General features: G+C 40.9%; 1 protein-coding gene and 1 long non-coding RNA gene across 2 annotated transcripts; both read left to right on the forward strand.

The window, feature by feature from the left end:
* Positions 1–161: 161 nt before the first annotated feature.
* On the forward strand, positions 162–19,172 carry CIRSR (corepressor of RBPJ and splicing regulator). Its single transcript, XM_083715733.1, is given in 11 exon segments — positions 162–286; positions 3,183–3,277; positions 4,079–4,154; positions 4,157–4,216; positions 4,706–4,761; positions 5,696–5,744; positions 5,904–6,021; positions 14,247–14,353; positions 16,414–16,499; positions 18,270–18,931; positions 18,934–19,172. Coding segments are annotated over 11 exon segments (1,431 nt in total). The 5' UTR covers positions 162–214; the 3' UTR covers positions 18,984–19,172.
* LOC310833823 lies at positions 6,031–13,331 on the forward strand. Its single transcript, XR_014558947.1, has 2 exons — positions 6,031–7,257; positions 9,913–13,331. It is a non-coding gene; the product is annotated as an uncharacterized lncRNA (long non-coding RNA).
* Positions 19,173–21,254: the final 2,082 nt, after the last annotated feature.

Genomic DNA, 21,254 nt, shown 5'->3' on the forward strand with positions numbered 1-21,254 from the left:
GGCCTAGGCCCCCAGCTGAGTCCTCCGACTCCTCCTCCAGGAAATGCCGGCGCCTGCCCAGGAAGACCCGGGTCGTAAACACGAGCTCGCCTCCCGCGTAGCCTCGTTCATACTACGGTCAAGGAGGCAGGCGACCCTTTCCTGAGGTAAAAAAGGGGTCCGTCGTCGTCGCCCGAATTCCCAGTGGCCGAAAGCCGAAGCCGCCGCCGCCATCATGGGGAAATCATTCGCCAACTTCATGTGCAAGAAGGACTTCCACCCGGCCTCCAAGTCCAATATCAAAAAGGTGAGGAGGAGGAGGAGATCAATCAGCGGGTTTCTCCTTTCCCCACAACCCAGCCGACACGCTTCACACACCGCCAATACACCCATGGCGCGTTCAGACGTGGTAGAATCGGCATGTATTCCTCGCTTTGGGAGGCCTCCCCCTTTTAACTTCCAGTGGGTGGGTGTGGGATGCTTTCTGTCTTCTGTTCTATAGTGGAAAGACCTCCTGGGGGGGGGCTTTTCCTTCCTCGGAGGTGTGTTGTTTTTTTTCAAGCAGATGGCCCTCTGCCATGGGCGCTTTAGAGATGAGGGGGTTGGGCTAGATGACCGCCGGGGGTCCCTTCGAACTCTACGGTTCTAGGATTTCGGGGGTGGGTGGGTTCCTCATAGCACAAAGCGAACCCTCACAGCCTGGAATAATTTCAAGTCATCCCTTCTGTCCCCCAGCATCTGCAGCCCTGGTTTTGTCACCACTTGAGCCATGGGACGTTGGGGGGGGGGGGGAATTAAGAGGCAAAGTGGGGCGGCTCCCTCTGGCGACAGCAGGGAGGCCAATTTGAATAAAATACTAGGGAGAAGGCAAGAAAGCCGCTCCCTCTGGATCACAAGATTATGGTGCACAGGCATCAATTGAATGGCAATGCCCATCAACTTTGGAGGAGCCCAGCTCCCTCAAATATTTTATTGGGGGGGCTGAAGGGGGTTGGATCCATACGCTGGGACAGAAGATCCCGATCCCCAGCTTTCTTTCCCCTCTTGTTCCTTAAAAATTTTTTTATACATTTCACTGATTTTACAGTCATTTTGACAATTTAAAACTTGACTTCCTTCCCCCTCTTTGAATGGTTCCTTAATTTTTAATATCTTCTGCATATCCAAATTCACTTAACTTACTCATTTATTCATCTTCTTTAAATATATACTCTTATGTAACTGCTTACAATAATCCTGCCAGTGTTTTTTATCTGTTTGCAATTTATCTGTAAATAGTCTCTTTCCCCTCTTGTTCCTGATGCAGATCCTCTTCTCACCCCTTTATCCCTGGTGGGTGGGGTAGAAATGAAACTACCGTTTTGGGGTCTGCCCCAGTTGCTGAAATGTCTTGGGCTGACCTTGGTGGAGCATCTGTCCTCTTACTACTTTTTAAAATTAAATCACCCTGGATAGCTCACCCTGGACAGAGCATGGTGCTGATAAAGCCAGTGTTGCAGGTTCAACAGTGTTGCAGGGGTGGCCAACTTCCAAGAGACTGCTTCTACTTTCAGAATTAAAATCTGGCAGTAATCTGCCCCCCCCCCATTTTTTAGGGGTTCAGCTCAAAGTTGTTGAGCTTTTTGGGGGAGGAGGAAAGACCGGTTTTGGGGTGTTAAGGTGCAGGCTTCTTTGGGGAGGGGAGTTCCGTTTTTGGGAGGAAGGCAAGGGAAGTTGGGGAACTTAACTCACTCACAAAGCGTCACTGTGGATGAAAACAGCCACTCAGAGGGAGCTCTGTCTTCCCTTCCTGAGTTCAAACAATGGAGGGGGCGGGGCAGGAGTCAGATCTACCTACGCAGAGGAAAGGAAGCCAGAGATCGACCCCGATCTACCAAAACATCGCAGGGATCTACTAGTAGATCGCGATCGACCTGTTGTACATCCCTGCTGTAGAGCATGGGTAGGCAAACTAAGGCCCAGGGGCCAAATCAGGCCCAGTCGTCTTCGAAATCTGACCCTCAGACGGTCCGGGAATCAGCGTGTTTTTACATGAGTAGAATGTGTCCTTTTATTTAAAATGCATCTCTGGGTTATTTGTGGGGCATAGGAATTTGTTCATATTTTTTTCCCCAAAATATAGTCCGGCCCCCACAAGGTCTGAGGGACAGCCCCCTGCTGAAAAGGTTTGCTGACCCCTGCTGTAGAGGAAAGTGGCATATCCCTGAATTGGTTTGGGTTGGACCAGATGATCCTCAGGGTCCCTTCCAACTCTACAGTTCTATATGCCCTTGATGTGCGCTTAAAATATTTCGTATTCTGTGCCTTGTTGTTCAGCAGGGCAATTCTATATATGCCTGTTCGAAAGTAAGCCCCAACTGAGCTAAATAGGTCTTACTCTCAAGGTTAGCAAGTAAGCGCCAATTTGATACAGGCCATTGAGAACTGTCATTGTGAAAACCGTGGGTGATGTTCAGTATTACATGCAGGTACTTCCCCTTCCTCTCTGTCCCCTAAAGCCTGCCCCCCTCAATCTGCTCTTGATTGTCACCCAACTACCTGGGTCATATCGGGGAAGGTGTACCTGTGAGGCTGACAGGTGTGTAATTACATGGGTCCCCTTGGATTATTTGTTTACGTATGGGTTTTACGTTGCTTATTATCATCCACTCCACTATGGATACTGACTTTAACGTTAAGTTATATATTTCACTTAAGAGATCAATAATGTCCTTCAAGAACACTTGGGTGAATGCCATCTAGTATGGGCAGAGCAGATTATATCTTAAACTGTCCCTGTCGGGAAAAGGCAGGGTATAAATACATGATAGAATGGTGAAGCTTAAAAGTTAACATTTTGTCATCTTTATCTGACAGTTATTTAGATGCCCCGCTACCGCTACAAACCCCTGAAAGCTGGGCATTTTACAGATGAGGACAAAATGCTAAATATGTGGTTAACACCTTATTTTCTTGGAAGTTAATACCACTGAAATAAATTGAACTGCAAAGTTAGTGTATTGGTAAGCAATTTCTGGATAATGTGGGATTTTCCAAATTCCACCACCAGCACACCAGATAGTCATAATATTATCTAATCTCTTAAACCATGTAACTGTGTTTACACATATGCTGGCAGTGTTTCCTAATTTATTTGGATTACAGAATTTCAGTACGGATTGCATATAAAGTGGAAATACTTATATCATATTTGTTCCCTTTAGGTATGGATGGCAGAGCAGAAAATAACTTACGACAAAAAGAAACAAGAAGAGTTAATGCAGCAATACCTTAAAGAGCAGGAATGTTATGATAACAGGTGAGAAACAACATTTAATCTTACATTTTAGTAGATAAAAATAAACTCTTCTTTTTGTTTTCCTAAAATCTAGCTGATATAAGCATTTCAGTTTGGGACTTCTCATACTACTAATCTGTTTTTGAGTCTCAAACTTTTATTTGAAAAATGGTAAGTTGGTATTCACTGAAGCCACTGCGATTCCAGAACACTTATACAACAGTATTGTACTTCCTCTCCTTTTTGCCCTTAAACCCTTAAGCCTTGGAACGTAACCCACACATAAATAATACAATTGGAATTAATAATAGTACTTTGAATTTTCATAATTCAGTTGAAGTGGAGAATTCCAGTACTTTGTGCATTGCATTCAGAATATGGCACTTAAAATGTATTGCTGTATTTTTCCATCTATTTGGGGGGGACTCCAATTTAAGAAAATGGGGAGAGATGTCCCCCATGTATAAGATGCCCCCAAATTCTGGACATTATTTTTAAGGGGGAAAACCTAGTCTTGTACACGGAAAAATATGGTAATTACTTTATGAAGGATATGCTTATCTCTGCTTATACAGTGAAAATTAGAATGTTGAGCTAAAATATTTTAATGTAACCAAAAAGTCTGTGTATATTTCTTAAGCACAACTACTACTATTAAAAAATGTTCTTCTTGTATTAGATGTCTATAAAAGTAAACATTTTTAAAGTATATGATCTGTTTCAGAACCATTATTTGTTGTCAACATTTATTTTACAATGTTTTAGTATCTAAGATACCCATCTCATATTTCTTTGTGATCATTCTCGTTGTTTTCTGTATAGATTGCTTATGGGTGATGAGCGTGTGAAGAATGGTCTAAACTTTATGTATGAGGCCCCACCAGGAGCAAAGAAAGGTAATTTCTAACATCAACGCAAATATATAAATTATCCCTTTCTGCTGAGCTTGGAAGCCGCATAGTAGCTCATAGAACTAAGTTATTGAATTTCTTGATCCTACATTATATCCAAGGTTTGAATACTATGAAAAGACTCTTAAAGCGGAGTCTTGGGCAGGTTTAAGAAGTAAATACTACTAAGTTTAATAAGATTTACTCATAAGGAAGTATGTATTATTGCAGCCTCAGCTATGAGTCTAGAAATAAGACTTTGGGGTTTACATGACTGCAAATAAATGTGCATTTTTTAAAATAAGGAAAATACTTAGATTTAATAAGTGCTCTATGATTTTTAGAGATGCATGATATCCTATTATCTGGATGTTGCCTGCAATATTGATATCTGCTTGTCTTTTCTAATGTTTTGTCTTATCTTTTCCTTCTATGCTGATAATGAAACAAGAGAGCAAAGAGGTAATTTTGAAATTTATCCCCCCCAAAAAAAAATTTATATTGGGCATAAATTTCAAACCAGGTGTTTTTAACAGGACTTTATATTTGTTGTTTTTAGCAAGAAGGAGAGACTGAGTACAAATTTGAATGGCAGAAGGTAGCTCCACGTGAAAAGTAAGAATTATTCCTTTCTTATTTGGATAATGCCGTATGCAGAGTTTATTTTCAAGTATGTGCTCTTAAGTCTGAAAAGTGTGTGCTCTGAAGTCTTAAGTCTTAAAAGTTTTTCCTAGTTCCTCAAGGTTGAAATCTTCTTTAAATAAAACAACAGAAAAAGGCCCTCTCAAGTGGTATTATCTTTGACTTGTTTGTCAAAAGTGGATCAACTGAGCCCTATGGCTCCTATATCAGATCTAAATAAATATAAATCCATGAACTTGTGGAGAGGTGAATGGATAAAGAAAAATGCTGACCAAACTCATCTGAGTAAACTTCCAGTATTACTGACATTCATCACACAATGGGAAGATTCAGGGAAGTATGAAAAGAGTTCTGGTCCCTGCCTCCAGAACAGCATCAGAAGGGGGGGGTTGCAGCAGAATGGGGGAATCAGTGAAATTCAAATCTTACTCAAATGCCTCTCTTCTCATGCAAGACATGGATCTAACTCAATGCATGTATTTATTTAAATTAGTTCTAATGCTACTTTTCCAGTTAAAAGTCTAAAAAGAAGTTCACAAAAATGGAAAAACTATATACATCTTGATGACAGAACAAAAGCAGGAGTAACAAAACAGCAGTCAAGAAAACTCAAAGCTACAGGAAATCATTAGAATATTAAAAAATAATAAACATGGTAGAAAGAAAGGGTGTAAACAACGTGTTTTTTCCTCAAGTGAAACCTTCTTGACTTGCTGAACATGACAGTTTTGACTAAATAATGATGCTGTAATTTCACAAACTTGTAGTGTATTTGATGTCATTCAAACCCAAGGTTTCACGATTGAAACTGCTCTCCTTTATTCTTAATTCTACATCGTTTGAATCCCCAATAATAGTGTAAGTATTGAGCTTATGAATACTTATATATCTTCTTGTACTTTAACAGATATGCTAAGGATGACATGAACATTAGAGACCAGCCATTTGGCATCCAGGCAAGTTTTGTGCATTTCCTCCCCTCCTGTTTTCATGGTGAATTTTCAAATGTTCAGGGATGTACATAATATTTTACTAGGTTTTTAACATGCAGCTGTTTCATTGGACAGACGGGGATACTGAAGAGTAAAATTATGTCAATATTGGCATTGTTTCAGGTGAGGAATGTGAGGTGCATTAAATGTCACAAGTGGGGCCACGTGAACACAGACAGAGAATGCCCTTTGTTCGGCCTTTCTGGAATTAACGCAAGCTCTGTTTCCAATGATGGCTCAGGTAAGCACTTTAAATGTATTTTTATCATTCTATCAAAATACATATGTTGCCAGAGGGACTGAAGTGTGCCTTGAAAAACTAAGGCAATATGCTGGGTGCATTTGTGGCCCCATGCAGCATTGATCCCCTCCCGTCACTGCCAATACATGGGCAATGACATCATCCTGATGGAAAACTCTTGGATTTCCTGGCACAACTCACACTACAGCTACAAGGCACAGGGGGAATCCCTTAAGTACCAGGAGAAAAAAGGAGGACAGGATGCTAGGAGTATTCTCTGGAACTGCACAGAGAGGATACCTACCCATTGCTCTCAGAGCTAATTAAGAATATACATTTTAAAAAAATAAATGTAACAGTCAGTGCAATCCTATACTTTAAAAAGCAAGCCACACTGACTTCAAGGGGACATACTATCCAGTAAGTGTGCATAGGATTGTGAGCTTGAGAAAGAAATGTGTAATCAGGAGCAGGGAACAGAGGACCAAATCAGGCTCCCTAGTCCTCTCTGTCTGGGGAGTCTCAGGCCACACCTGTCACTGGCCCTGTTTAGCGCCCTGAATATTCTTGTTCAGCTAATGTGAGCTTTAACTCTGCTAATGCCTCTTGCTTGTCTAGATGGAGAAGGGTTTGAGAAGGTGTTTAGAAACTATCCTACTGTACAAAGTACTGTGCTGTACCTACACTTTTGCCTCTGGCCCTATCCACCACTGGCATGCGGCTCCCAAAAGGTTCCCTCGCGCTCAACAAGGTTCCTTACCCCTACACAAAAGGAAGTTGTATTGGGACACAAACACATTCCACTTGGTATCTGCATATTCTACCACATTGCCACATGCCACGTTGGTAGCATTCAGGGAACTGAGAAAATAATCTGAAGTTTTGCAGTATTGTGGACAAGTGCAAATAGTCTCCCTAAATTTATCTATCTCTTTCTTGAAACGGGTGGAGCTTTTTTGCTTCTGCCAACAAGTTAAGTACTGTAGAGGGATATGTTCTTTAGTTCTCTAATATTACAAATTGAGTTGTGTGTTTGACTTGCCTTTATTAATGGTTCAAATGGTAGATGTTCTTGTGCTCAGTTATTTAACTTAAATACAGTGGTACCTTGCTTTACGGACTTAATCCATTCTGGAAATCCATTCTTGAATCAAATTCTTAAACCAAGGCATGCTTTCCCATAGCAGTGGGGGACTCAATTTACAAATGGAACACACTCAACAGGAAGCGGAACATGTTCCAGGGATGGTTTTCCAGCAAGAACACACTGCACCTAGCAGTGCTGGTTTCAAAGCTCTCTGGCTGCATGGCAGGAATCAACTGCAGCTGGTTCCACTCACATCCTACACTGATCTGCCCCAACCAGATGGCATCTGGGGCTGGTGGAGCTGTCGAGATGGGGAGGGCAGATTTATTTATCTCTCTTTCCTCTTCCATTACAACTTACCACCCAATCTTGGAGTCTCACAGTCAGCAGCTCCTTGTGCTTAAGAGATAGGGCAGAAATAAATAGGCTAGGAACAGGTAGGGGAAAAGCAAGGTTAGCGGGTAGGAGGAGCAGAAACAGTGAGGCTAAGGGCTGGGCGAGAGCTTTTTGTGTGTGCTACACTGAGAAATGAGAGCTTTTTCTCCCAGTGCAGCACATAAACCAAACATTCTTGTCGGCGTTTCTTGCCCCTGCTTTAAACCAAAGCAGCACAGCCTGCCTGCTCCTTCTGCTGTTTTCCTGCCAAACCTCTGAAGTGGTGTGTTTGCTAAGCTGCTCTCTCTCAGCACAGAACTGCATCAGCAGCAATGTGTATCCTAAATGAATCAGAATAAAATTGTGGGTGGATCGGGGTGGGGGGGGGAAAGAATATTTTTTAAGTACTTCTGATGTATTGGTTGTGGGTATTGATTGATTGAACAAGCTACTTTATGTAAATTGCAGCAAATAGCTGTGTCCTGATTGGCTAGGTGTTTCCAATCAAGGAAAGAAGGCTATTTAGAGTAGTGGGTCTCGTTGCCCTGCCTGAGGACTGTTTTTCTATAGGAAATGGCTTGCAGAAATAGGTGTTTTTATCACTCACTTGCCCCTTTCTGGAGCAGGCGACAGCAGTGCAGATTCCAAGCAGAAAGATAGGCCATGGGTGATTTTAGTGTGCAAGTTGGGGGGGGGGGGTAAAGCACTGTGATTAAGTAGGGGGAGGGAGACTGGGGCTGTTATGGGGAAGTGGCTGCATTTGGTGGGTCGCTGCGCTTCTTTTGCCCTTCTGGACTAGCAACCCCTGCTTTGTACAGAATAGCATCAGGGTGATTGCACCCATACAGTTTAAAGCCCCTGTTTGGTGCTGATGAGTGCCTTGTTCCTTAAGAATGGGTGTCTGTTTTTAACAATACAAAACAGCACAGCTCTATACTGTAGCAGACAGAAGAAATAACATGCATTCTGTCTGTGTGGGTTTCATTTTTCCCTTTGTATACAGACCATAGTACTAATCCAGTTGGTGATTCAGACCTTTAAAAAAATATAATCTCTCCGCTTTCACAAGTCTCCTATTGAATAATATATCTTGCTGGTGAATGGAGATTATTTTTGCAATAAGGCAATTTCACTGGATGTGGTTATCATGGGATAATCACACCCCTGGGGTACAGCCTTGTCTGTAATCTCCCAGGAGTGTAATTATTTCATGACAACTGCACCCCCCCTGGTGTTGCATTTATTTCCATTATGAAATCTTAGTTTGATATATAAAGTAACTTACTTTGATCACTGGAAAGCTACATGGTAGTGTGAGAATATTCCAGCTGCGAGGTTTACCGAGACCAGCTATAAGCTTTACTACAGCCTTTACAAAGTTAAATTAGGCAATCAAAATGCTTCTTTAGGCTAAGCTGGTTTTAGATTTAAAAAAAAAATATTTTTCCCCACTGATTGTAACTTTCCAGGTTCATAATCAATATAAGGTAGCAATTAAATGCAAAACTCTATCAGTTGAGGTGAACTGGCACTGTGTATTTTCCTGAAGGTGTGGTCAGTTGCATCCAAAAGATCCCTAATGTTAATCTAGCTTTTTTGTCTTTTAGTTAACTACCAGCAAATGCTAATTATTTATACCATTGATGAACTATGACAAAACTGCTGGAGGGGCACAATTACTAATGCTTCTTCTGACGGCCAGATTGAACATTGCAAGAAACGTGTGGCTACCACTAAATATGGCTACTGGGAAACTCATTCCCTCTCTTCCTTCTGTTACAGTAGAACTTGCCTCATGTTAAAACAAAACAATGTTCCACATTGTGCTCTTCCACCATGCCCATTGCCAATGGGTTCTACTGACACAAAACAAGAGCAGGGAACTGCAGAACTTGGTGATATCATGGGATCAGCTTAGTTTTATCATGGGATTTAGTTTTATATTTTGTATCTTACTCTCTGTAGAACAGGTAGCAACAGAACATGGCTGCCAATGACAATTGCTGCTATCTTAAAATTTACTGTCTGGTCCTCAGTCAGGGTTTGTTTAAGATTTACACCTTTTAAATATCATGTCTCCTTTTCAGATGGAATAGAAATCCTTTTAATTACAGTGCGACTTGCGGCCAAGTAGATAGGTTTAGAAGTGCGATCTAGAGCAACTTCAAAATGCAGCCAGGGCATTAAAATTTAGGGTAGGTTTTTTCATTCAATCCATATGTATGTGTCTGTGTGGTGCTATCATGGATGCAAAGCAAAATACTGACTCCAAAACAACAACAAAATACAGTGGTACCTTGGTTTACGAACTTAATCTGTTCTTAAACCAAAGCATTCTTAAACCAAGGCTTGCTTTCCCATAGCAGCGGGGGACTCAATTTTCAAATGGAACACACTCAACAGGAAGCGAAACATGTTCTTATTCCAAGGCAAAGTTCACAAACCAAAACATCTACTTCCGAGTTTGCAGCGTTCTTTATCCAAGTTGTTCATAAACTAAGCTGTTCTTAAACCAAGGTACCACTGTATAAAAAACAATACAGATATCGGAAAATGTTTTTAAAATAAAACCAACAAGAATTAGAAGCTGCGGAAATAGAATGGTTATTTGTCAGCATCGATTGTAAACTGAGGTGTGTGCAAAGAAAGTTTGCACACACTTGCTTGAAGAATGGCCCTATGAATACAGGTTAAACCTGTGCTTCCTACAATAGCTAACCATCCGTACTTAATGGTCAGTGGGCACATGCTTTATTGCAGCAAGGCAGGGAAACCAATTCCTATTTTAAATATTCTAAATTTGACAGAATTCGTGACATACCAAAAACTGACATCAGTTGCCCCCTGATGCGTTTCAACACACCATGACAAAATCAGTCCTAGCAAAGAGGGAAAAATGGAATTGTTCACTGTACTGTTGTGCAGTGTGTCCTCTCAGCAGAGTCCAGATTAAAATGTTATACTTGTTTGGTTCACTTTGTTCACACATTAAATTAGAAAAGTTAGAGAAAGATGGCATTGGCCATTTTGATGATGACATAATAAACATAAGCAACCAGTAAAAAGGGCTGCCACATGAAGATACAACCTAGAGACATTTCAAAAAATCATAATGAGGTTTTGCCACCTTACATGAGCTTGAAAGAGAGAGAGTGTTTTTAAATACTGTAGAGGTTTCTGATTTACTTGTCATTTTCATAATGTATCCAAGCCAGCCACTAGAGGGCAGCATATTCACTTTTAGTCACCGATAGCAACCTTGCATTTTCCTAATAGCAACTGGGTCTTGTGCAAAAATTGTCTCCTTCTGAGGCTTGCCTTTAAAGCTAACCACCTCAAGATGGAACTCTGCATGCAGGACTCAATGAAATCTCCTTATATCTCTCTCTATTCTTGACCTTTCCACTCTAACACAACACACTCACACTTTTAATATATTACCATTTGTTGTCCTTGCTGAAATGCTTCTAATTACATTTGTGTTGTTTGGCTGTACATATATTTCCCCCAAAGCATCTTTACAGGTTTTCCTTGTCAGAGGGGCTGTTTGACAAAGGAGGAGCAGGACTGGGCTTGGAGGATGAGGCCCTTCACTAACATGACATTATAGCAGGTTGGGGAACCCCCAGTCCGCAGGCCAAATTTCAGCAAAGCCATATCCACCTGCCTTACACGTGATGACATATATGACAACAGGTGTGGGGCAGGTAAGGACAGGGCTTTGAAATGGGCTTTGTGGACTCTGTCAAAGCCCCTTCAACAGCACTTCCCAAAAGCCCAGCAATCAACTGGTTTCAAGCATTTGGTAAAAGCTGCACAAAGTGCTTTGCAAGCACCAAGCTTAGGGATTGCAAAGCCCCTCCTGCAGCACTTCTCAAGCACCCAAGAACCCATTGATTATAGGCATTTTTGAAGCGCTGTACAAAGTGCTGCATTTTGACAGGTTTCAATCACCGGACATCAAATGACTAAATGAGTAGTCCCACCCTCCTGTCAGAGGTGGCCTGTGGGGATGGGGTGGGTGCGTGATAAAGATCTGGCCTACTGGGCCAAGAGAGTTTCCCACCCCTGCATTATGGCAACAGCCTAAATTACAGTTGCTGTTACTTCATTATCTACCCCTTATGAGAACAGCTCCAGAACAGATCTAGAGAACCAGACTTGTCCCTGCCCTCATTTTCTCCTATGTCTTGGTCATGCTTATTGTTCCTTTTTTCTACCTCTTGAAATCCAAATCTAAACTTAAGAAGCTAAGAAGTACAGAAATCGCCTTCAATTGTGAATCAGCATGCACTTTTTGATTTGCTTAAGCTGCAATGCCACACACTGCTACCCTGTTCAGATTTCAGTAAAGAGGACAGAGTGCATTAAGCAAGATTCAAAGGCCTGTTCTTTGATATAATTAAGAGTTGCATTATTTAAAACAAAAGTAGTATATCTAAGACCATTTGATGTGGTTACTTTTATACCGCCTTAAGAGAAAGGAACGATCTTGAGGAATAATAACATGGTTTGAAACACCAAGGGGAGGGCAACTGCCAACCTTTGTGTTTCCTAACTAATGCCCTGCATTTATTTCAACCACTACTCAAGCAACACAATCCTATGCATTTCTGCTTGGACATAGGTTCAGGTAAGCATGTATAGGATTGCAGCCTATGTGTGGATGTATACATATTAGTAGCATCTTGAAGAGCACCTCTACATATCCGTCAAAGGATCACCCTTTATAGCAATACTGAACACTCATTTTGTACCCTTTTGCAAATTACTCTTTTCTTTGACATCAGCTGAATCTGTATTCTTATAATGCCTTTTTATACATTTCACTGAAGATTCAGGGCCTATTGAGACACTGCTTTCATTTTATATTGGACAGGGGGAGGAGAGATGTTTATGTCATTCACACACAACATTGGCCTAGCAGTTAAACTCTGTATAAGTGTTCCACTTTAAAAGGCATTCTTAACAACCACTAGGATTCTCAGATATCGTGCTGTTTGGCGATGAACTAGAAAAATAAATAAATAAAACACAGAACATAAGGCTAGATTACAGGGCCAAGCTTTACAGAGCAGTTAAGGTTGGCGTTTAGTGTGCTGAATTAGAAACCGTAACTGCTTCAGCCTCAAACCCACCCTACTGAGGAAATCACATACCAACAACAGCAACTTCTGAAGAGAGGGCCTGTGGTGGCAAATCAATAACCTCAAGGAAGGTGACTCGGTATGTTAAAAATCCAAAGTTCATCTTCTTTTGTGCCTTGCTTGTGGACAACTTTTATCCTTATATGATCCTATATGCACACCCAACCTCTAAGGCAGACAAATCGTAAGCGCACTGATTTGGAAATAACTTCAGCTGACATTTAGCAAGAGACAGTATTAGCAGCACACGAGTACTTTATGTGTTGAGTCTTAAAAATATCTCAGTTCTCTGAATGAAACCTCCAAAACCGATCTTCGATACTTTATCCCTACAACTTCTGGCACCCCAACTTTCATTGGGCTGGGAGCGTGCCCTTGTGAGAGACGAACATGTACCTGAGCATGCAGAGGTGTTGAGCTGTGAAAGCAGGTTGTGGGCGCATTCACACAATTTCTGAGAGATGCTTTAAACAAAAAGTTTGGCTAATAAATGAATGAAAGCAGATAGAAACAGCAAAAGGTGAGAATGAAGCTAAGTTGTTGTTACTGACAACAAGAACACTATCAGTTGATAAGTAATAACTAGCTAATTCATAGTAATGCTAAGAGGCTTCCAGTAACAAATGCAGCAAACCACCTCTTTTTTCCATAATGAATGTGCCATCATGCTGATGAGACAGAATATCGTTTGGAAGTACAAATTTAAAAAATACTTAAGGCTAGTGTAACATACTGGCGTTTTGCCAGGTTGGGGGGAAAAACAGAATAAGAACAATTTAACATGCAATTCCACCTGAAGAGCAAAAAAGGTAGTTATAGTCCAATCCTATACATGCCAGGTATGCTGTGGTTAAGGTTAAATGTGGTTCATGTTGGTACAGATATAATAATAAGGCAGGTTCCTGGGTTGGGCAAACATAGCAGAGAGGGGAAGAGAGCAACCCGATTTTTGAGCCACTAATCACAGTGAGGAGAAAGGAATCATTACATTTGTATCTACCGATAGCAAAACCTCCTTGAGGTTTTTCTACAATCAAGCAGTATATAAAATTTTGAATAAAAATAAAATATTTAAGACATCTAATTCTTGTGATTCTGTAGACCTTCCACAAATCACGGGCCATGCGACTTGCATGCTCTCATTTGAGATTTATATTGTAAGCATTTTGAACAACATTTAATTTTCTGAAAACTATTTTTTCTAACATCTTTAAAGTATCCCTCTTAAAAGTATGTGTTCGTATTTATTCTTGGTGTCAAAAAACATTTGCATCTTAAAGTTGGCATGGCTTCCAAAGCTTGCTTTTTTATTTTATTTTTGTACTTTTATCAAAAGCTTACAGGCAGACAATACCTAAAATATATTGTTTTCAACATGACAAAGTTACATAAGAAGAGAATCCCCTTGCACTTAAAGAAAAATGCAATTATTTTCCATCTGAATCTCCAGACTGCTGTTTTAGAAAATCATATCTGATTATTTGCTCAGCAGAAGATTATTGAGTTGATTTAGCTGTGATTTTACTTAACAAAGCTTCAACCGAATTCCCACTGTGGAGTCCAAAAAAGGTAGAGAGATATAAATGATACATTCAAACTGTGATTTTGGTGAACAGGGCCATCAATGCACCCCTCGGAGCTAATAGCGGAGATGAGAAACAGTGGGTTTGCACTGAAACAAAATGTACTGGGGAGAAACTTGACCGCAAATGATCCATCACAGGTAATGATCTTTTTATCAGTAAGCTGAAAATGTCTGTAAATCTAAATGTGATTGCTTGTGAATTGTTACTTAATGTTTTTATAATATGCATATCCATGGGAAAGCTGAATAGATAGAGCAAGGGATATGTGTCCCGAAACTTACTGTGTTTTCCACTTTTTTTTGTTATCCAGAGTGACAGGTGTAAAATAATTTTTCCAACCCATAGTTTAATAAATGAAATGCCTCCTGTGGGTTAGTAGTGATTTAATACCTGCCAGAGGAAATAGTTTTAGCTTCTGCTACCTTTGCCTTATCCTAAGAGGCTGCCTTAGCCAGAGCAACCTGTGGGTGAAGCCAGAGGGGAAATAATGAAAATGTCCTTCAGGCAATGCCATGTTTGGAAGGTGCAATCCAGAACACTTCCCTTGGGTGCTCCAGGAAGAGGGTACAGGCAAGTTTGGAAAACACATAGCAAGTCAAGGCATACCAGGGTTGGGAGATGACAAAGGGTCTGCCACTGTGGTCTTTCCACTGGCTCTCCCCTGTTCATTGGTGGCATCCAAAGGAGACAACTGGAGCCATCTAGCCTTGCATTTACTGGTGAGAAAGCTTTTAAAGCTGCTTCTTGGATGGAAGTACAGCATCAACTGCATGAGATTTCTGGATCCTTGGTATCACTGGGGCTCACCTGGGCTGAGAGGGCCAGAGAGTATGTGCTCCAGAATGCAACTTAGTTGTCAACTGAGACCTTCAGATGCATCACCTAATCTCTTCTCAAACTCTTGGACAAGTTACACATGAAGATTGCAGATCTGTGTGTTTAAAACACAGAGTTGCCCTAGTCCAGGCTTCCTCAAGCTCGGCCCTCCAGATGTTTTTGGCCTACAACTCCCATGATCCCTAGCTAGCAGGACCAGTGGTCAAGGATGATGGGAACTGTAGTCTCAGAACATCTGGAGGACCGAGTTTGAGGAAGCCTGCCCTAGTCACGTATAAAAAATGGAGAGCGGTTCTGATTTTAAATGTTAAAAAAAGCACACAGGTGAAAGGACGTGACCCCCATGGCTTTTCTCCCTGTAATTCCTCTTCAGACACTCCCCCCCCCCAATCGGGACTCCAATATTAGACGTGTGCCTGGCTGAGATAAAAGTGCTGTGTGGAGATAAGCCTCAGGAGGGATGAGGATTCTGCTCCTCTCACTCACACGCAACCTTTGTTTTTCAAATTGGACATCTCCACCCTCTCCTTTCTACATGCAAGTCCTGCATTTAAAGACATGGACCAACTGCTGTCACATCTAACTTGGCCCTCAGTGTGGGGTGTGCATTTTATGTATAATTTGAGTTGTACTTCATAAAAAGTGAGCTCCGACCAGCATGCAAGAAATGAGAAACCAAAGCACATAAAAGGATCCTAAATGTTAAAATGGAAACATAACGTTTGAAAAGGGGGAAGCCTAAAATTGGGAAGTAAACTATTCAACCAGTCAATGCCTCCATACGGTCTTCTTCAATTCAGAATTATTGGGACTTTGTGAATATTTATTCCCATACTGTCTCCTTTTTAGCATGACTTTACAAAGCTACTTCATTTAAGTAAATTTTAAAAACCTCTATCCAAATACGTAGATCGCTTTGTTGTGGCATTCTTAACTCATTTTCTTCTCAAAAAAGCCGTGTGTTTACTCAGTCAACTATAAAATAAGATGATGTTGTCCTAATATAATAGAGTCGTATGTTTGAAGTCAAACGGAATCTGTTCCAGAAGTCCGTTTGACTTCTGAAATGTTCAGAAACCAAGGCGCAGCTTCCAGTTGCCTACAAGAAGCTCCTGCAGCCAATCAGAAGCTGCGGAACCTGGGTCGGACCTTCAGGTTCCAAAGAACGTTTGCAAAAAGGAACACTCACTTCTGGGTTTGTGGCATTCGGGAGCCAAAACGTTCGACTTGCAAGGCATTCGGGAGCCAAAATACGACTGTATAATATTCATATTGTTTGTCCTGGTCATTAAGGCATAAGATAAGTGGTGCCATTTCTGTTTGTATTCCATAGCAACCTGTTCCCATTTTCATTGTATAGGAATTTGTTGCAAGTGAAGGGGAAGATGATCCAGAAGTGGAATTTTTGAAATCCTTGACAACTAAGCAAAAACAGAAACTTCTGAGGTAACTATAATGCTAACAGATAGTAGTACTTCTTTAAAAGTTACCAACAAGACACCCCAAAGTTTTTTTATTCATACACACACACACACACACACACACACACAGTGGTGCCTCGGGTTAAGTACTTAATTTGTTCCGGAGGTCCGTTCTTAACCTGAAACTGTTCTTAACCTGAAGCACCGCTTTAGTTAATGGGGCCTCCTGTTGCCGCTGCGCCACCGGAGCACGATTTCTGTTCTCATCCTGAAGCAAAGTTCTTAACCTGAAGCACTATTTCTGCGTTAGTGGAGTCTGTAACCTAAAGCGTATGTAACCTGAAGCATATGTAACCCGAGATACCATTGTATAATATTGGGGGTGGATGAATCCTAAGCGATGTTGGTGATAATGTACTGCACCTTTAATAAATTTTGCTCCAATATTAAATGCACCACTTTGGAGCACTTCCCATGTTTTCAGTAGAACCTCTCAAGGTTGGGGAGTTAAAGCTGAAATTCTTAAATACCTTTCCCCCTATTTACTTTGTCTATAGTGTGCTCTTAGGCCTATATATGGAGGAGATGTTTCAGCTGGTTCTAAGTCTGAATGCTGTCTTATTATATATTCATCAAGGGCAGACAGAAGGACTCTCGCAATAACATGAAATGAATGAATTATATATGGCAACAACCTTCTACAGTTGTAAATATGTTCAGTTGAAAAATATATACAATATGGGGGGGAAATTATACTTGTTCTTACTGGATGAAATCTTAACCGAACTCCTTAATCCAGAATAATTAATGAAATTAGCCACAACAATTTTGGGAAACTAGGACTTACACATAACTGAGCCTCTTAAAACAGCAGAATGCCTATTATTATTATTATTATTATTATTATTATTATTATTATTAACAACTTTACTTCTTCCAACAGTGTTGCATTTCATTGTGGATGGGGTCTTTTTTTAAAAAAAAAAAAGTTTATTACTATTGCTAGCTGCCCTGGGCAACTAGTGTCTAAAGTCAAGACTATAAATTTATATAAAACACACTCATCTGCATGCACAGCATCTAGGAGGGGGCACATGTAGCACCTTCAGACAATAAGCAGCTATGCTTGGCAGGGAGGAAGGGATTCTAAATCCAACCCAGCCATTCTGCCTCTTCCAAACAGTGTGTTTGCACCGTCACTGATCATCAGGCGAGGCTATGCACATGCAACCATTGCTGCTGGATGGGCTGAGAATTAGGCAGGCACATACAATTCCCCATCCACACAAGCAGGATCCTGTTCCTGGGTGGCCCCTTGCTGGTTTCAGGCTTAGAGGGGAAGAAGCATGTGTCCCAGGCAGCATGTTAGGGGGACAAAAAGCTGCCTACCATATCTCTTTTTCCCATACCTGGCACTTTTGACAGGACTGGAGCCATGATACTGTGCCTCTCAAACTTTTTATAAAAAATAATATTACTCACAGGTAAATAAGGTATCTAGATCCTAGAACACTGAAATAAATGTTTTATTTAAAAAATATTTAGAACATGTCTATTTAAAAACCAAAAAAACCAAAGCAAAACTACCTTTATGGCCCAGGTGCAAATTGCTCCCTTTGCCCCTTACATTTCATCAGCAGGTGGCAGGTTTGGGAGTAGAGTGTGTTCTTATTTTTTAAATAGTAAACTCGTCACAGTCTGATATTGCGTAAGGTCTGGCCTCTAAAATATAACATTATTCCCCTGCCATACTTCCCTGCTTAATTGCTCTACTTTTCCATGCTCAAAATAAAAGGAAACTGGATCGCCTGGAGAAAAAGAAGAAGAAGAAGAAGAGAGATAGAAAGAAGAAAAAGCAGCAGAAGAAAAAAAGCAAAAGTAAACACAGGAAACATAAGAGCAGGTCCTCTTCCCCATCCTCCAGTGACTCTTCAGAAAGCAACAGTGATAGTGAGACTGACAGCCGAGATAAAGCAGCACAAAAGAAGATGGATTCTAAGGAAAGAAGAAAAGCCAAGTTTTCAGAGGCTAGCAGCAGTGATTCTGAAGAGAAGGCGAAGACTAAGGGAAAACTTTATGAAGATCCCTCCAGCAGTCATGGTAACAAGGACAAAGATAGAGAGAAGTGTGGACTTTTAAAGCAAGATAGTTCTGGAGGGAACAACAAATGGAGCTCCTCTGAGAGCAGAAGAAAGCCCACAACAAGCAGAAATGATAACACAGACAAGAGAAGAGAATCTGAAAGGTATGGGAGCGGAAGCAGGAGCCAGAGCAAGGAGGAAAGGAGCGGGAGAGACGTTGACAGGAGGTACAGGACTTCTAGCCCGAATGAGGAGCGGCACAGGAAAAGTGAAGCGAAAAGCTGCAGCTCAGACGTGCGCAGAGAGCAACACAGAGAGAGCTACAGAGACAAATACAGTAAAATGGAGCGCAGAGAGAGAAGCAGGAGCAGAGAGAGGCAAAAATAGATAATGTGGGTGGCAGGTGTACTGCTTGCATCTTTTTTTGAACTCCTTCAGTAAGGGCTCCTAACATACACCTCTCGTTCTTTCAGATTGACTGTTCTCGGTAAATTGTCTGTCTCTCTCACTTCAAATAACCCTTTGCATTTTGTATATATGTTGCAAACATGTACAGGCTTCAAAACGTGAAGGAATTATTAACAAAATAAACGTGTCTTCAGTTTGTGTAGGAAAAATGTGGTTTTATTTTGGTGTGGGGTAAGTGGAGGTTATTGTCCCTTGTTTTAGAAATTCACATGCAAAAGTACCTTTGCAATCCTCTGTAGAAGTGGGAGCTTCACTAATAAATAAAAGTTATCCTTGCTTGGTGATAGATGTAAATACTCTTGTGAGGAACGGAGCAAGGGTTCCAGGTTATATTAAATGATCCCAATAGTATCTGGGTAAAATCACTTTTACGGACAACAAAATGCTTGATTATATTTGAAGTAAGGCATTTCCCACACCCCAAGTTCCCCCTAAGAGCTCAATTTCTTAAGTTAAAACAGCACAGCAACATAGTTCCACATAAGTGTGTAGCCAACATTTTTGACCTCCTGTGGAGTATAACTTGGTCAAGGCTATCTAAGCATCTTGAGCCCTGGTTGGTACATGTTACCGCAGCGTCGAGTTATTTCTCAAGACATGGGAAGAATATTTACTGCCTTAACAGTTTGTAGATATTGTGTGCTGTAGGAATGTTGTGTCAGCTCTAGTCTTAACCTTGTCAGACAGTAGATTTCTCTTTAGGGTTTGGGTTGTAGTTTTTTAAACAGATGTTCAGGGATGAACTACATTAAATAAACTTTGATTCCCCCCCCCCCCAAAAAAATGTTCACTTTATTCTCTGGGATATCTCTGCTATTTTAAAGGCGCAGATAACGAGGGAGTTGGAAAACTAAGAAGTGCAATTGAATTCAAGGTACAGACAAGGAGTGTTTCTGCTTCTTCATTTCTGCTATAGTTCTGGTGTGTTTTTCTACCACCATGCAGAAGCTTTTGCATATCACAGAAATCAATGTCCAGTAGAGGTGCCTTGCCTTTAATAGCTTGGCCTTTGATGCATCTCACACCTTCCTATGAGTGTTACCGTAAGAGATTAAAAGATAATGGAAGTATCAAATGCAAATAGTAGGTGTGACTGCACACTGCATTAGCTTGTTAATGCTGTCATTAGAAGAAATAAACTAAACGGCACCAGGGCTGAAATGCCATGAATTCTTACTTTGAAATAAGACACATTAAATTCAGTGGCCCTTCCTAGAAAACACACACAGGATTGAGCGGTGAAAAAAGAAACGATTGCAGGATAACCCCTGAATAATGGTAAATCTAGTACACCTAGCAGCTTTGTCATTCCAAAATTGTGCTTACATTTCTAGCTGGCTCTAGGTCAAAAGGTCCATGTGGCTAACGTAAAAATGATGTATACAAAATGGCTATTGCAGTTTACAATAGTTTACCATCTTGCCACCCTACAAAGCACTTTAACCCCACATGTCAGAAGCTAAAACACACAGGCTTTACAGCACTTCTGACTTAAGCTTTAGGGAGAGTACTGAAAGTGCCTTCTACAGTGATAAAGTGCTCGTTCATAATGCTTCTGCATTTATGCTTTCTGTTTCTATTTGATCCATAGATGGTACTGTTTCAAGGATACTCATTTTAAATATTACATTGGAGCGTAGAGGAAAAGGCAGTCTCTTATGCTGGTTTGCCCGATAAGATGTCGCCGTCTTCACTAGATGTTCTGAGAAGCCCCTTATACCTGGACACAAAATCCCATCATCATTGTGTTCTTTGTTTCTAAGCCAACACGGGGCAAGAACTTAATATGAAGTGCCCAGGGCTTACAATTTCAGAGTTTATGCTTGAGAACAAAGAAAAGAGGACCTAATTTTGGCACTAAGTCTGCATTTGAAAATGCCTTTCAGCCCAGTCAAATTTGTGACCCCACTTGGAAAGGACCTTCAGAAGAACATAAGCATTACAAAGCTTCTTTTTCTCTCTGAAAAGAGCAGTCTCTCCCCGCAAAAAAACAACAGTGGCCTATTTTGTTGCACATAGAAAAGGGGCATTGGTTCAATCCTGTCTGTGCTGGCAGCTTGCCACCCAGCTGCTGCTGTCGCTACACTTAATCCTCCTGTGTGAGAGAAATGTGTTTTCTCTATTTTTAGTAAGCATTTCTATGTGCTCCAGTTTGGTTGCTGTAAGGGCAGTTCATCAAGGTAAACCACAAACATGTGACTTGATTTATTTATTTTCTGTGTTTCTGGTCG

This window comes from Podarcis gaigeae (assembly GCF_964106915.1).
Source record: "Podarcis gaigeae genome assembly, chromosome: 1".
NCBI lineage: Eukaryota > Metazoa > Chordata > Lepidosauria > Squamata > Lacertidae > Podarcis > Podarcis gaigeae.